Below are 14,296 nucleotides of genomic sequence, written 5' to 3' on the forward strand. Positions count from 1 at the left end.
TGGTCCTGACCTTTTGATACACAACTGCTTTCTCTGCTAAGATCGGGGACTTTTGTTGGGACAATCGAGCGAACTCCACTGAATTTTCAGAAATTAGATTCTTGTGGTTTTCAGGTTCGCTTTTAACAAATTCTGAGCAGTCAACCATGTCCTCTACATAAATTTCACTTATATTGTCGTCCTCGTTAAGCTCAGATGCATTTTCAACATCAATTTTGTTTTCTGAGCTTACATTGACATTTAAAGAGTCAAATTTTTGTATGGTTTCGGTTCTCAGTTTAAGTCTATCATTTTCATCCAAAAGATTTTTAAGCATGTCCTTGTGGTCCTTGGATTTAATGAAGGACTCAATTTTGTCCAGTCCATACATGTAGGTCGAATTGACATCATCAGACGATATCACACTTTCACAATTATAGGCTTCAGCATCAATTTCATCCTCCTTAAACTCAAGGAAGGGCAAAATCATGCGATGGATCTTTTGGCCTATTTCACAGTCCAAGTGAAGCTGAGTAATATTAGAATATAGACGTTTTGCAATTAAACAAAAAACATTACGTTGTTTTAACAACTTTAAATTGTCTCGTTGTAAATAAATGTTTTCGTCTTTTATTTTAACTAATTCTGACTCCTTCAACTCAATCCACATGCGCCGCTCCTCACTCTTCGACGACACCCTACTTAATTGATCAGTTAGGTTAGAATTGGTGACTCGAGTTTGAGTTAAGCTACTATCTAGATGAGAAATTCTTGTATTAACATTTTTTAGTTCTTTCTCATATGAGGATTGTGGTACTTTAAATGAAATGAAAACCGATTGTACCTTCTTTATCAGTTCATCAAGTTCATTGAACTGCTGGCTGAGTGGTTTGGCCGTAAAGCACATGTCCTCCTGCACCTTCGGTTCATTGCTTCCACTATCGGTGTTGTATCCCCTCATTTGAGATACATCAGACACCATGAAGCATCTTCCTCCACTGTTCTCCTCCTTTGCCACATAAGCCTTTCCATGAGTAGGCTTCCTCACTTCATCATCTTCTGAGTCGGTAGACCAAACTTCCGTGCTACCGAACTCGTCATCAGCAACCGAACCCTGCACAATAAGAGCATTAATAGAAGGTTTAGCGGTAGACTTCTTCTTTCTCAACTCATCCAGCCTTTTCTGCAACACAGCTTCCTCATCCTTTTCATCATCCTTTTCAGCCATCTTCTTAAGCACACAGTCTTTAGCATAGTGGTTTTTCCCACCACAGTAGTAACAGCTTACTCCGGAATCGCCATCCACCTTCGGTTCCTTCTTGGCCTCTTCAACCTTCGGTTCATTGTTAACTTTTTCTGAACTGTAACTCCCCTGCCAGTTTCGGTTTTTATTGCTGGGGAATCTCTTCTTTATGAACCTCTTGGGGTTAGATACCATCATAGCATAATCCTCAGACGTGAGGTCATACTCCTCCAAGTTAAGGTCTTCATCCTCCATCACATCTTTACTCTTTGACAGGAGGGCCAACGAACCAAGGCTTGAAACAACGTTCTTCTCCTGCAGTACAATCTTCTCCTGGGACTTGAGAATACCCACCAGTTTCGCCAGAGAATATGATTTAAACTGCTCATGGGCTTTGACTGTGGACACCACTGCTCTCCATTCAGACCTCAGACCATTTAAAAATGTAACCTTCTGTTCGATAAGCTTCCTTTCGATGTCATGTTTGATCATCTTGCTGAGAAGATGATTGAAGCGATCGAACGTCTGGGTCACCGTTTCTTCGGCTCCTTGCCTGAATTCTCCAAACTCAGATAAGAGCAAGGTTTGGATAGAATGTTCAAGATCCTCGTCTGTAGAATACAGTTCGCGAAGTCTATCCCAAACTTCCTTTGTCGTCGTGCATGAGCTGACCAACCTAAAGGTGTCGGACTGAAGGGCGAATCTGATCAACCTTAACGCCTTCATATTGCACTGGAACTTGTCCTTTTCATCTTGTGCAATATCCTTAACATCCTTCAGCAGATCATTGTACTCCTTTTGTGTCTTAATAATCCTGGACGTTGCAGAATGAGAAAACGGTCCATTAATGATGGCTTCCCATATGAGGTATCCATTATCCTCAGATCCTATCACGTAGTCTTCGAAGTGATGCGCCCAGACTTCATAGTCATGGGTATATAGGATTGGAATCTTTGTCGTCGAACCGATGCTGTTGGAAATATTAATAGGATTTGATTGCGACTCGTCCATTATGACCGAAAAAACCTGTTCAAAGATCAGACTTGTAATAAAGCAGATTAGGGCAAAACAATAAATATCAAGATACGTCAATAATGAGATGATGGCTCAATAAATATCGGTAGTTGCGGAAAAACCCTAATTGAAACCTTTTCACAGAAAAGATGTGTATCGATTACACAGCCTCCCGCTTTGATACCAATTGAAGAGATTAAAAACCTTTAATCTATGAAGATCGATTAGATCTTGAACAAGTAAGTAAATATAAAACTGTAATAACACGAAAATAAGAACGAGACAAGAGTGAATCAAACGTGTCGAATGATTAAACAAAATCCTTAGAAGAGCTCGATTAAGAACATCAACTGTAGAGGATTGGTAGGTTACAAGAACGATTAAAGAAACCTGTAATGCTATCGTTTAAGCTCTAGATGAATTGCTAAAATCGTTAACCTAATATGCATGCAAGCATATACTTATATATTAAACATAATGGGCTCTCGGTTGGACAGGCCCAAACCGGAATACAAAATAAATAAACTATCGAGCCCAACGACGCAACACTTCAAAATAATCTTCAGCCCAACAAATGTATTTTAATGAATGGTTTTTTTCTGCTCCGATTACATGGAAGCCAATTAAGGTAAATCATACAAATTGTAATTCACATGAATTCATACAAATTTAAATTGACAAGAATTCATACAAATTGCAATTGTTTGTTATTTTGTTTTTTTATGTATAATGTTTCCATTATATTCAATATAAAACAATTTGGTGTTAATCTTTTATTTGGAAATATGCATCGTTGTCTATTGCAGACCACAATGAGTGAAGCCGAAACAACTAATCAAGCTATAGAACCATATATAACCAAAGATAGTGACACAAATGATTACTTGGAAGAAATATATGAATGTGAAAAAACAAATAGTATCAGTGAGAACATTGAATTTGACGAAGATGAAGTTAACAAAGAAAGTATACTTGGAAAGGTTTTTGATACACCTGATGATGCATATACATTTTATAATGATTATTCATTTTTACATGGCTTTGGTATACGTAGAGATGACACAATTAAAAATCCTAAAACAAATGAGCCTTTTCGGAAGATATATGTATGCAACAAAGAAGGTTTCAAAAGGATGGACAAAAATGCTTCAAGTGAAAATGAGAAAAAACGCCGTAGAGATATTAGAACCGGATGTCAAGCAAAGCTTCGAATAACAAGACAGGAGGATGGGAAATGGTTGGTGGACTCATTTAATGACACACACAATCACGACTTGACCATGACACCTACAAAGGTAATGAAACATCGATTTCATAGTAGTTTTCACCGTTCAATAGAAGGTAAATCTCTTATGGTGCAATTTGGTCAAGCAGGGTTGAAACCTTCTCAGATTAAAAAGGCTGTTAATACAATGAAAACCTCAAATATAGCTGATGTTACTTCAAAGAAATGTGCTGATGTCTTATCTGAGCAACAAAAACAACATAAAGGAAAGGAGTTCTATGGACTTATAAAACATTTTCAAGATAAAACATTAGTTGATAGTGACCAATATTTTGTCGTGGATTTGTCTGATGATGGGTATCCTAGAAATATCTTTTGGGTTGATGGTAGATCAAGAGATGCTTATACAAAATTCAGAGATGTTGTTGTGTTTGATGTCACTTATATGACTAACAAGTTCAAGATGCCTTTTGCTCCCTTTACTGGAGTGAATCATCATGGACAGTCTATACTTTTTGGTGGAGCATTGCTTGAAAATGAAAAGGAAGAGACATTTGAATGGTTATTTAAACATTTCCTCAAATGTATGTTTAACAAGTATCCGAAGGCAATTATAACAGATCAAGACAAAGCAATGGGAAATGCAATAAAAAAAGTGTTTCCGAAGACCCGACATCGTTTCTGTTCATGGCATATCATGAAGCATGAAACCGAGCACCTTCGATCGTATGTTTCTCGTTACAGTGATTTTCAAGAAACGCACAAACAATGGATAAATAGCGACACCGTTGAACAATTTGAAGCAACATGGGAGGTTATGCATAGTAAGTATGAACTAGAAAGCAATTGTTGGATTAGTGACATGTATAACCAACGTATACATTAGGCTAAACCCTTCTTGAAAGATACTTTCTTTGCTGGTATGACAACAACCGGACAAAGTGAGAGCATCAATTCATTTTTTGATGGATTTGTTAATTCGAGGACCATGTTGAATGAATTTGTTGTACAATACGACAAAGCAGTTAAGTCTCGAAGGGCCGCCGAAGAAGATGAAGACTTCAAGACTATGAACTCGAGGCCGGTCCTTTCTTCAGTGCATCCAATCGAAGCAAAAGCAGGTCAATGTTATACTAGAAAGATGTTTGATACTTTCAAAAAAGAATGGACTGAAGCTATTACCAATTTGACTCATGAGACTATAGGAAAAACTACAAAAGAAAGCACATACCGAGTTGGGCAATTGGATGTTGATAAAAAATATTGGCGCATTGTTACCTTTCGTTCTTTGGATCAAGTCAGCGTCACATGTTCCTGTGCTAAGTATGAGACAAATGGAATTTTATGTAAACATAGCCTATATGTGATGAAGAAGAAGCATGTTAAAGAACTCCTGAGTCACTATATTTTACCACGATGGACCCTTAATGCTAGGTACAAACTGGGTAGTGATAGTATTGGAATCGGAGAAATGAATAATAAAAATGGAGTAAGTGCCTACACACTATGGTGTGTCCGTTCAAATTTTACAAAACTAATTGAACAAGCTAGAGACTCCCCTTCAGAGATACAAAAAGTCAATACGCTATTGATAAGTCTTTTAGATGATCAAACAAATCGAAAGAAATCTATGTCTTTAGAGAATGCATCTCAAGGTTCTTGTATGGGAGCTTCGCAAATAGATATGATGTCACAGTTATCTGTCTGTGATCCTCTTAGTCCAACTACTACAAAAGGGCATCCTAAAATTGCTAGTAGAATCAAGTCTTCTTTAGAAGCCCCTAAAAAACGAACATGCTCTTACTGTCAAGGATTGGGCCATTACGCTACTAGTTGTTTAAAAAAAAGGTTCTTATTATATTAATTTAATATTCATGATTTACAACTCTAACAATTATATTAACAATTAATTTTTTTTTCATGGATCAGGCAGATGAATCCTTGCAAGATACATAATGATGAGACATGTTGTGACTGTAAGCAAAAGAAAAAGTAGATGCTTCATGACATTCTTTTTTTGGTTAACTACACCTTTTCCATGTTTTACACACAATTAATATGTGAATATTATAAAAGTTATTGATGTTTCTTAACAATTTTAATGTGTTTGAATGAAATTTCTTGATTGTTTATGATTTCTGTGTTTATAACTGAAATTTGGCTGCAACTATTTGTTTATAACGAAAGTATGAGGGTATTTTGTGAAAAAGAAAAGTATGATGGTATTTGGTGAAAAAAACGGAAGTATGAGGGTATTTTGTGAAAAAAACGAAAGTATGATGTTATTTGGTGAAAAAAAACGAAAGGATGAGGGTATTTTATGAAAAAAAAACGAAAGTATGAGAGTTTTTTTGTGAAAAAAAACAAAAGTATGAGAGTATTTTGTGAAAAAACGAAAATTTTAGGGTATTTTGTGAAAAAAAAATAGTACGAGGGTATTTTCTGAAAAAACAAAAGTATTAGGGTATTTTGTGAGAAAAAAACAAAAGTATGAGAGTATTTTGTGAAAAAATGTAAGTTTTAGGGTATTTTGTGAAAAAAAACATAGTACGGGGGTATTTTGTGAAAAAACAAAAGTATTAGGGTATGTTGTTAAAAAAACAAAAGTATGAGAGTATTTTGTGAAAAAACGTAAGTTTTAGGGTATTTTGTGAAAAAAAAAACATAGTACGAGGGTATTTTGTTAAAAAAAAAACATAGTACGAGGGTATTTTGTGAAAAAACAAAAGTATTAGGGTATTTTGTGAAAAAAACAAAAGTATGAGAGTATTTTGTGAAAAAACATAAGTTTTAGGGTATTTTGTGAAAAAAAAAAAACATAGTACGAGGGTATTTTGTGAAAAAAACTAAAGTATTAGGGTATTTTGTGAAAAAAGTAAAGTATGTTGTCATTTTGGGCTAAAAATGTAAATTTGCTGCAATTACGGGTTAAAAACGAAAGTATGTTGTCATTTTGGGTTACAAAATGTAAATTTGTTGCAATTATGGGTTAAACACGAAAGTATGTTGTCATTTTGGGTTAAAAATGTAACTTTGTTGGTATTTCAGCTCAATTCACAAAATACATGGTTTATATGCTTTTTGTCAAAACATCCGTAAATATGTTATTTCCATCCATAACACTTGTTTGAGCATGCGAAATACCATCTATTATGATCAATAATGAAATACCATTCATGGATGTTTGGTTCATAAAAAATCGCATATATAAATACACAATGAGTAAAGTGAATTGAAATGACAAACAATTATTCTAAAAAATTGCTAACAAACAATTATTCTAAAAAATTGCTAACAAACCATTATTCTAAAAAATCATTATCTTTTTTTCTCTTCAAGGTTCTCTCTTTGAAAATGGCTAATTTCACATTACTTGAGATACCCCCCCCCATGACATCTTCTATCTTTGCAAGAATAAAACACTCAACTTCTTTGCATTTGGTCTAATTGTTATTTTATGCCCAATATACCTCCTGTAAACAAACAAACAAATGAATACACAAGCAAATGGGAATCAATCGAGGCTTAATCCAGTTGATATCTTCTGGCTTTAAGTTTATCACAAAACCAAATGTTATGTTATGATATTTGTAGAATAAAATGGTGATCCATGTGCATAGTAAAGATAAATCAACAAACATTTCCAAAAATACCCCTAATGTTGGATGAGTTTATAACGTGGCCATAGTAAATGGAAATTTTATTTAACAGATGATAGTGCTTTGAAATTTATTTACTAAAACATTGTGGTCCCACTCTTTTATTCAAAGAAAATAGAAAAATAGAAAATGGGGCATCTTTGATCCCTTCTTCTCTCCACCATTTCTTTCATTGAATACTTTTCTTTTACTTTTTCTGATCATCTACCTAGCGGCCATCCCTCTTCCTTCTACCTGTGACTATGTTTTTCTCTCTATCACACTATATTTATAACTTATGTACAACTACTCATAGGCCCAATACAAAGGTTAATTAATAGATTACCAGAACAATTCTAATGAGATAAGCATAAGTATTTCAGTCATAATAAGTGCAATACACCATCTAGACATTTCTTTCGCCCACATAGTACACATATTATTGATTTTTATAAATATTTTTACTATTGTTTAGGAAATACTTTTAAAAAATTTTAAAAAAAGTAAAAGAAATTTGTTCAACCTGAGATAGAAAACAAAAAAAAAAAAAAAAAAAAAAAAAAACAGATTTTTTTTCAATAAAAAACTAGAAAAGAAAAAAATTGCAAGAAATAGCATAGTAAAGATAAATCACAAGCAGTCTGATTTAGATTGAAACATTTGGGAGCTATTATAACATGAAATCATGAATATTGTCATTTACCATTGATGTTAAATAGAGCTATGTTGTTTAAAATTTACCTCTAGAGTTTGAAACGACTGTTTGAGGTATTCCACTTCTGAATCAAAATTGGAAACAAAGAGCATCACCAAGGCTTTCTGTTTAGGAAAGACACGACAACAGATAACAGAGGAACGATTAACTGCCAGCTGCAAGAAATGGTCTCTTATGTCATCCCCCTAAGCAATTCCGTTTACTAAAAGCTACAAAATGTTGAATCATTACCCCTAAGTCGCATTTTTCTACTAGTAACTTTTCTGCCTCAGATTGAATATATAAACCGACTCAATTCAAGTTCATAAATATTCACCTTTGGTTGATTTTTTTGATTCGGCGTCCCTGCTCAAACTCAGATGAAACTGCTTCATATCATGCCTAAGCAAAATACAAGCAAATCTAACCCAAAAATTACAGTCAAGTATTTGGATACTCTAACTGGGTCAGGTTAATCCATCTCCGATTCGGGTCCACGGATGTGGAATTATGGGTCTGAACTAGTGCTTTCCTATCACAAAGATTACCGAATTCATCCTTTAAACAAATTGTTGTATGACCAGCAAATGAGACAGTGACCCACTTCTCTAATGTTTCAAAGCCACCTCATCTTCCAGGAATCTTTGAAACAGCTAAAAGATCACCAGAATGGACATCAACCAAATTGATAACGGTCAGCCACGGCTTAGACATCTTCTCAAAAGCCTTGAAAACTACATCCATTGATTCGAGCATTTCATCGAGCACCTTATGTGCACTGTGCACATCGTATCCTCTTCCCCTGTAAGAAAGATGGAATTAGACATCCCTAATTATACATAATGATGATTTGGAGATACATTCTTAAACCAACCCATTATTTCAAACCAATTTAGAAATGATGTAAAGAGCACAGACCCAGTTCACTGAATCAAAAAACTAATCAACTCAACTGATCAGACTATAAATTGAAGATGAGTAGAAGAAATAATACATAAAGAATGGGAATTTGAAGATGGCAAAGTGTTTTATTAACCAAGAATATACCAAATTCCCCAAGTTTGTTGTCGATTTGCTGCGTTGTTGCGACGGAGTAGAGGCTGGGGGGCTGTCTACCTCATCTCGCCGGGCCTAAACATGCCTTGCATCGCAGGTGAGATAGTTGGCGAACAAGTGAAGGGCTTCAACTTATGTGAATGTCAACGTTAGTGTTGGAAGAGACGAAGATGATGTGAAATCAGAAATGTATTTTTGTGTTGATGATTTCTGTCGATTATGGAAATTGTTTTTTTTTTTTTTGTCAGAAAAATTAAACCAAGTGATAAAACTACGTAGTATTGAGGAATGGGTACCTAATCTTATATACCCTTAAGGGTATATTCACTTTCCCATATATATATATATATATATATATATATATATATATATATATATATATATATATATATATATATATATATATATATATATATATATATAAAATTCATAATAAAGATGGAGGCAACCACCAAAGTTAAAAGCCTAAAGACAAATGTATCTCCAAGAAGTTTCGCCCACCCCAAAAAGAAAAGCAAAGCTTAATAATTGTCAAACTTCCGACTCCAGCTTTAGAAATAAAGCATAGTTTTTTTTTTCCTTTGGTGTAACCGATTGTTTTTGGGCATGTCTATATTTACCAAAATGAACTTCTTTACTTAATCTATGATTTTTTCTTTTTACATTTTAAGAGCTTTGTTCAACCGTTGAAATAAATAAATAACATTTAACTTATAGTAGATACGGCGATGTCAATATTATCTTAGTCTCACACAAATGTGATAAATGAAATGATCAATTACCTAACCATAAGATCTAGAGACTGCTTCCGTAAAAGATTTTCATCATATAGAAAACTAAAACAAAAATATAAAAATTTATGCATACAAAATTCCAGTCCGCAATTAACAATAAAGTTTTGTGTGTCCGTAAAAAGGAATGTTTTACTTGCCGACTCTTGCCCTTCTTCCGCTATTGACTTGTCATTTGCGTTCTCTAGATCATCCAAAAGGTAATCTTTCTTTAACTCTATGTTGTACATTGATCCATTGTGCTATATGATGATCAAATTTTTTAATGTTTCCGTTGTGTGTTTTTGATCATCATATTTCAATATGGACACCACACTCAAAGAATTCATAATTATTATGTTTGGTATTATGTCTAATAAAGTCTTAACACATGTTTATCATAACTTTCTCATTTATATGGCCTCCTATGGACAAATGCTTGTTGAAGAGCAACATTGAGTTTTTTTATGTCCAACGTCATACAACATGTCCGCTACAACATTTTCATTTCTCTAGCCTCCTATGGACAAATACAACATTGAGTTTATTTTTTTGTCAAACAACATCTTATCATATGCCTACGGCAACATTCTCATTTCATCTTCACTCTCTTAATTGCAACACTCGGTTATCTACCGTAGACATGTCCAAACCATCTTCTTCTATGTTGTTTCTTAATCGGCCAACATTCAAATCAGTAAAATAAAACTGACCTTATCATCACCTTATAAATTTTTTCTTTTAAGTCGAATCTTGTAGTAACACAAAACTCTATTTTAATTGTTCCACTTTTACGCAGTGTGTTATGTCATCGTCAACACATCTTCCTTATGAATCATAGATATTTATTTATAGAAAACCTATTTTGATTAGAACACTTACCTTCCCCTACAAGTAAAAGAAAAGGTAGAAAACCCCACTCTCAAAGATATGTATGACTTCTACATGTGCTTTTGGTTGGCAAAAGGTTAAAGTCCCTCAAAAACCCAATATTTCATGAAAGCGGGAATTTGTTATATTAAAACCATTTGTTTTCCAAAAGAAAAAAGAAAAAGCAATTACAAAATGTTATACATTTAGAATCCAGTATGGTGCTATTGTGTTTTGTGTATGCGTTCTTTTCTTCTTTACAAAGCAAAGCTTCATGTGGGTAGGATCTTTCCTCTATAATTTTATGCTTTCAGTTTGAATCAAAGGGTTTGATTCCAATATGCGTTAATCGATTTTGCTTTTTTCAGTTGAAGATTTCTAATTAAACCCTTTTTCTTTTGCTCCTTCCATTTCTCAATCATCCTTCATATTTTTTCTGGGTTTGAAACTTTAAGATTCATGCATATTTCACTTCCAAGTCTTTGTCTAAATTGTTACAAAAAGAGCAGAAGGAAGGATCAGTCTAAATCCAACCATTCCACACATGCTATCAAAAGAAACCCATCAGAGGTTAGAAAATTGCAAGAAAATAAACTCAAAGCTGCTCTTCAACAAGCATCTGATCATGGGTCTCTTGCTAAACCCCAAAACATGGATGTTTCAGAGTCCATTGACATGGAGAACAAGAATTTGGGAAGATCAAGATCGCTCGCAAGATTAGAAGCTCAAAAAGAGTTTCTCAAAGCAACTTCTCTAGCTGCAGATACAACATTCGAGACTGAAGACTCCATTACTGATCTTAATGAAGCTTTCTTGAAGTTCCTGATCATGTATCCAAAGTACAAGTCATCTGAGAAGATTGATCAGTTGAGGGTTGATGAGTACTCACACTTAGCTGACGATGATTCTAAGGTGTGTCTTGATTACTGTGGATTTGGGTTGTTTTCATTTCTTCAATTCGTTCATTATTGGGAATCATGTTCGATTAGTTTGTCTGAAATTACTTCAAATCTGAGCAATCACGCACTATACGGTGGTCGGGAAAAAGGTACAGTTGAATACGATATAAAATCTAGGATCATGGATTACTTGAACATCCCTGAGAGTGAATATGGTCTTGTGTTTACTGTTAGTAGAGGTTCTGCTTTTAAGCTTTTAGCTGAATCATACCCATTTCATACAAATAAAAAGCTGTTAACGATGTTTGATCATGAGAGTCAATCAGTGAATTGGATGGCTCAACGTGCTAAAGAGAAAGGCGCCAACGTTCACAGTGCTTGGTTCAAATGGCCTACGCTTAAACCATGTTCAACCCATCTAAGAAAACAGATTTTAAACAAGAAAAAGAGGAAGAAAGATTCATCTACAGGTCTTTTTGTGTTTCCTGTTCAATCAAGAGTCACCGGAGCAAAGTATTCTTACCAGTGGATGTCATTCGCTCAGCAAAACAACTGGCATGTGTTGCTTGATGCAGGAGCGTTGGGTCCCTTAGACATGGATTCACTAGGGCTATCTCTGTTTCGTCCTGATTTCATCATCACTTCGTTTTATAAAGTATTTGGGTATGATCCTACTGGATTCGGATGCCTTCTCATCAAGAAATCTGTGATTGGAAGCCTTCAGAAGCAATCTATTCGTAGTAGCTCCGGTATAGTGAAGATCAGTCCGGTGTATTCTTCGAATTTGAGTGATTCCATGGCTGGATTCCCTCAATTTGGTGAAACGGGAGACGACCATGTCACCGGAGAAGATGAAGTTATGCCGGAAAGCCATAACGGAACTCAGCTACGAGCTTTTTCCGGTGCATTAACTCCTTCTCAAGTGAGAAAAGTATACGAAACAGAGATCGAACATGGAATTGGTGATAGCCCTGTTTTTGAAGAAACAGAAATCTTTTCTGTCATGAAGACTCCTGTTTTTAGTGAAGATGATTCACCTGAGGACTCGATGTGGATCAATTTAGGCCAGACTCCATTAGGATCGCAGCCTGATAACATTAGCTCGTCTTTACCTCCACCATTTTGGTTTACAGGCAAGAAGAGAAACGACAATGTGAGAAGAGTAGACAGATTTGAAGCACAAACTCAAGAAGGCGAACAGAGAGTACATAGTCCAGAAATCCAGGAAGAATCCGAAATCGAGGGTTCTTCTATACGAAGAGAACCCGAAAGGGAGTTTAGATTACTGGGAAGAAGGGTATCGTCTGGTTTAGATGATAAAGATGATTACATCAGCGATGAAGAATACTATGAAGGCGAAGAATCCGATCGAAGGGAACCTGAGATAACATGTAGGCATCTTGATCATGTCAACACATTAGGGCTCAGCAAAACGACATCGAGGCTTCGTTTCTTGATCAATTGGCTAGTGACTTCATTGCTTCAACTCAGATTACCAGCTTCAAGTACAGAAGAAGACTCGATTCCTCTCGTTCAAATCTACGGGCCCAAAATCAAATACGAAAGGGGCGCATCTGTTGCGTTTAACGTTAGAGATAGAATCACAGGGTTAATTCGTCCTGAAATCGTTCAAAAAATGGCGGAGGGAAATGGGATTTCTCTGGGTGTTGGAATTCTTAGTCATATAAAGATTATACAAAGCACGAAGCAGACTGGGGCTATGGATTATACTGATACAACGCTTTGCAGACCAATGGAGAACGAGAATCATGATGAAGGTGGAGGAGGGTTTGTGAGAGCTGAAGTTGTTACTGCTTCACTAGGGTTCTTGACTAACTTTGATGATGTTTATAAATTGTGGGTTTTTGTGGCCAAATTTCTTAATCCATCCTTCATAAGAGAGTATGGACTTTCACCTGTTATGGAAACCCAAGAATCTTGAAGCCTGATTAGATTTTTCAATCTTTTTTGCATTGCAAGCAAGATACACCCCATTTGGTTTGGGTAACAATTTTTTCATGTGGGTTCAGGTGACAGATTGGGTTGATTTGTAAATAAAGGAAAGTCAAAATCAGTGTTGACTTTGACTACAATAGATAGGCATATTGTTCCTCGGGTAATCTCATTTATAGAGTTTCTCTTTCTTCTTCTTCTTGATAAATCGTGAATCAACAAAGGAATAAACCGAAAGCAATCTTTGGCACAAATGTTGTATTTGATTCCACAAATACTTATAATATTTTTGCATTACATTTCCATATTTTCATATAGGTTAAAAAATAGTCGATGCGGAAATAACACAATCGAACACCAATGATAAATATGATAATGCTTGAAAGTTGAAACTTAAGAAATCAATACGAAGAATAACAGAATACCGCGAGATATAAAATGGAAAACCTAAATCGGGAAATTCACTATGAAAACGACACTCTTATTAAGAAGTTGTATTGCTTATAAATCTCCAAGGAATGAGAAGACAAATAAGATGAATGGAATGAATAGAAGTTGACAACTTAGAAACGCAAGAAATCAATACGAAGAACAATAGAACACCACAATATAAAGTAGAAAACCAAATTTGGGAAAAACCACTATGAAAATGACATTCTTATTGAGAAGCTGCATTGCTGATAAACCTCAAGGAATGAGGAGAGAAAGAAGATGAATGGAATGAATAGAAGTTGACAACGAATGGTAATAGCCTTACAAGAATTGTAACTTAATACTAAAACCCATGATGTTTAGGAAACATTCATAGTGGCTAACTTGATAGCCTAAGGTTTATGATCATTATCAACAAAGTCCATTTGGAGATGAAATCGATCTTCAGTACTAAAAAAAAAAAAAAAAAACAACGGAAGTCGAAATAAGTAGTGCCAAAAGTCTCTAATGACTAAACTCACTG

The 14,296-nt window shown here is 35.0% G+C and overlaps 3 protein-coding genes and 1 long non-coding RNA gene across 4 annotated transcripts; 3 read left to right on the forward strand and 1 right to left on the reverse strand.

The window, feature by feature from the left end:
• Nucleotides 1-3,048: 3,048 nt before the first annotated feature.
• LOC145089831 (protein FAR1-RELATED SEQUENCE 5-like) lies at nt 3,049-4,347 on the forward strand. Its single transcript, XM_079028224.1, has one exon. It carries the CDS (start codon nt 3,049-3,051, stop codon nt 4,345-4,347), a length of 1,299 nt encoding a protein of 432 aa, XP_078884350.1.
• A 36-nt stretch (nt 4,348-4,383) lies between these two features.
• LOC145089832 (protein FAR1-RELATED SEQUENCE 9-like) lies at nt 4,384-5,457 on the forward strand. Its single transcript, XM_079028225.1, has 2 exons — nt 4,384-5,309; nt 5,391-5,457. Exons 1-2 carry the CDS (start codon nt 4,384-4,386, stop codon nt 5,455-5,457), a joined length of 993 nt encoding a protein of 330 aa, XP_078884351.1.
• A 1,343-nt stretch (nt 5,458-6,800) lies between these two features.
• Nucleotides 6,801-9,041, reverse strand: LOC145090620 (uncharacterized). Its single transcript, XR_013701676.1, has 3 exons — nt 8,841-9,041; nt 7,841-8,595; nt 6,801-6,934 (listed from the first exon to the last, which is right to left on the reverse strand). It is a non-coding gene; the product is annotated as an uncharacterized LOC145090620 (long non-coding RNA).
• A 1,596-nt stretch (nt 9,042-10,637) lies between these two features.
• LOC145087564 (uncharacterized) lies at nt 10,638-13,648 on the forward strand. Its single transcript, XM_079025530.1, has one exon. The coding sequence runs from the start codon at nt 10,949-10,951 to the stop codon at nt 13,328-13,330; it is 2,382 nt and encodes a 793-aa protein (XP_078881656.1). The 5' UTR covers nt 10,638-10,948; the 3' UTR covers nt 13,331-13,648.
• Nucleotides 13,649-14,296: the final 648 nt, after the last annotated feature.

The sequence above is a fragment of the Lactuca serriola genome, chromosome 2 (genome assembly GCF_051521515.1).
Source record: "Lactuca serriola cultivar US96UC23 chromosome 2, Lser_US96UC23_V15, whole genome shotgun sequence".
NCBI lineage: Eukaryota > Viridiplantae > Streptophyta > Magnoliopsida > Asterales > Asteraceae > Lactuca > Lactuca serriola.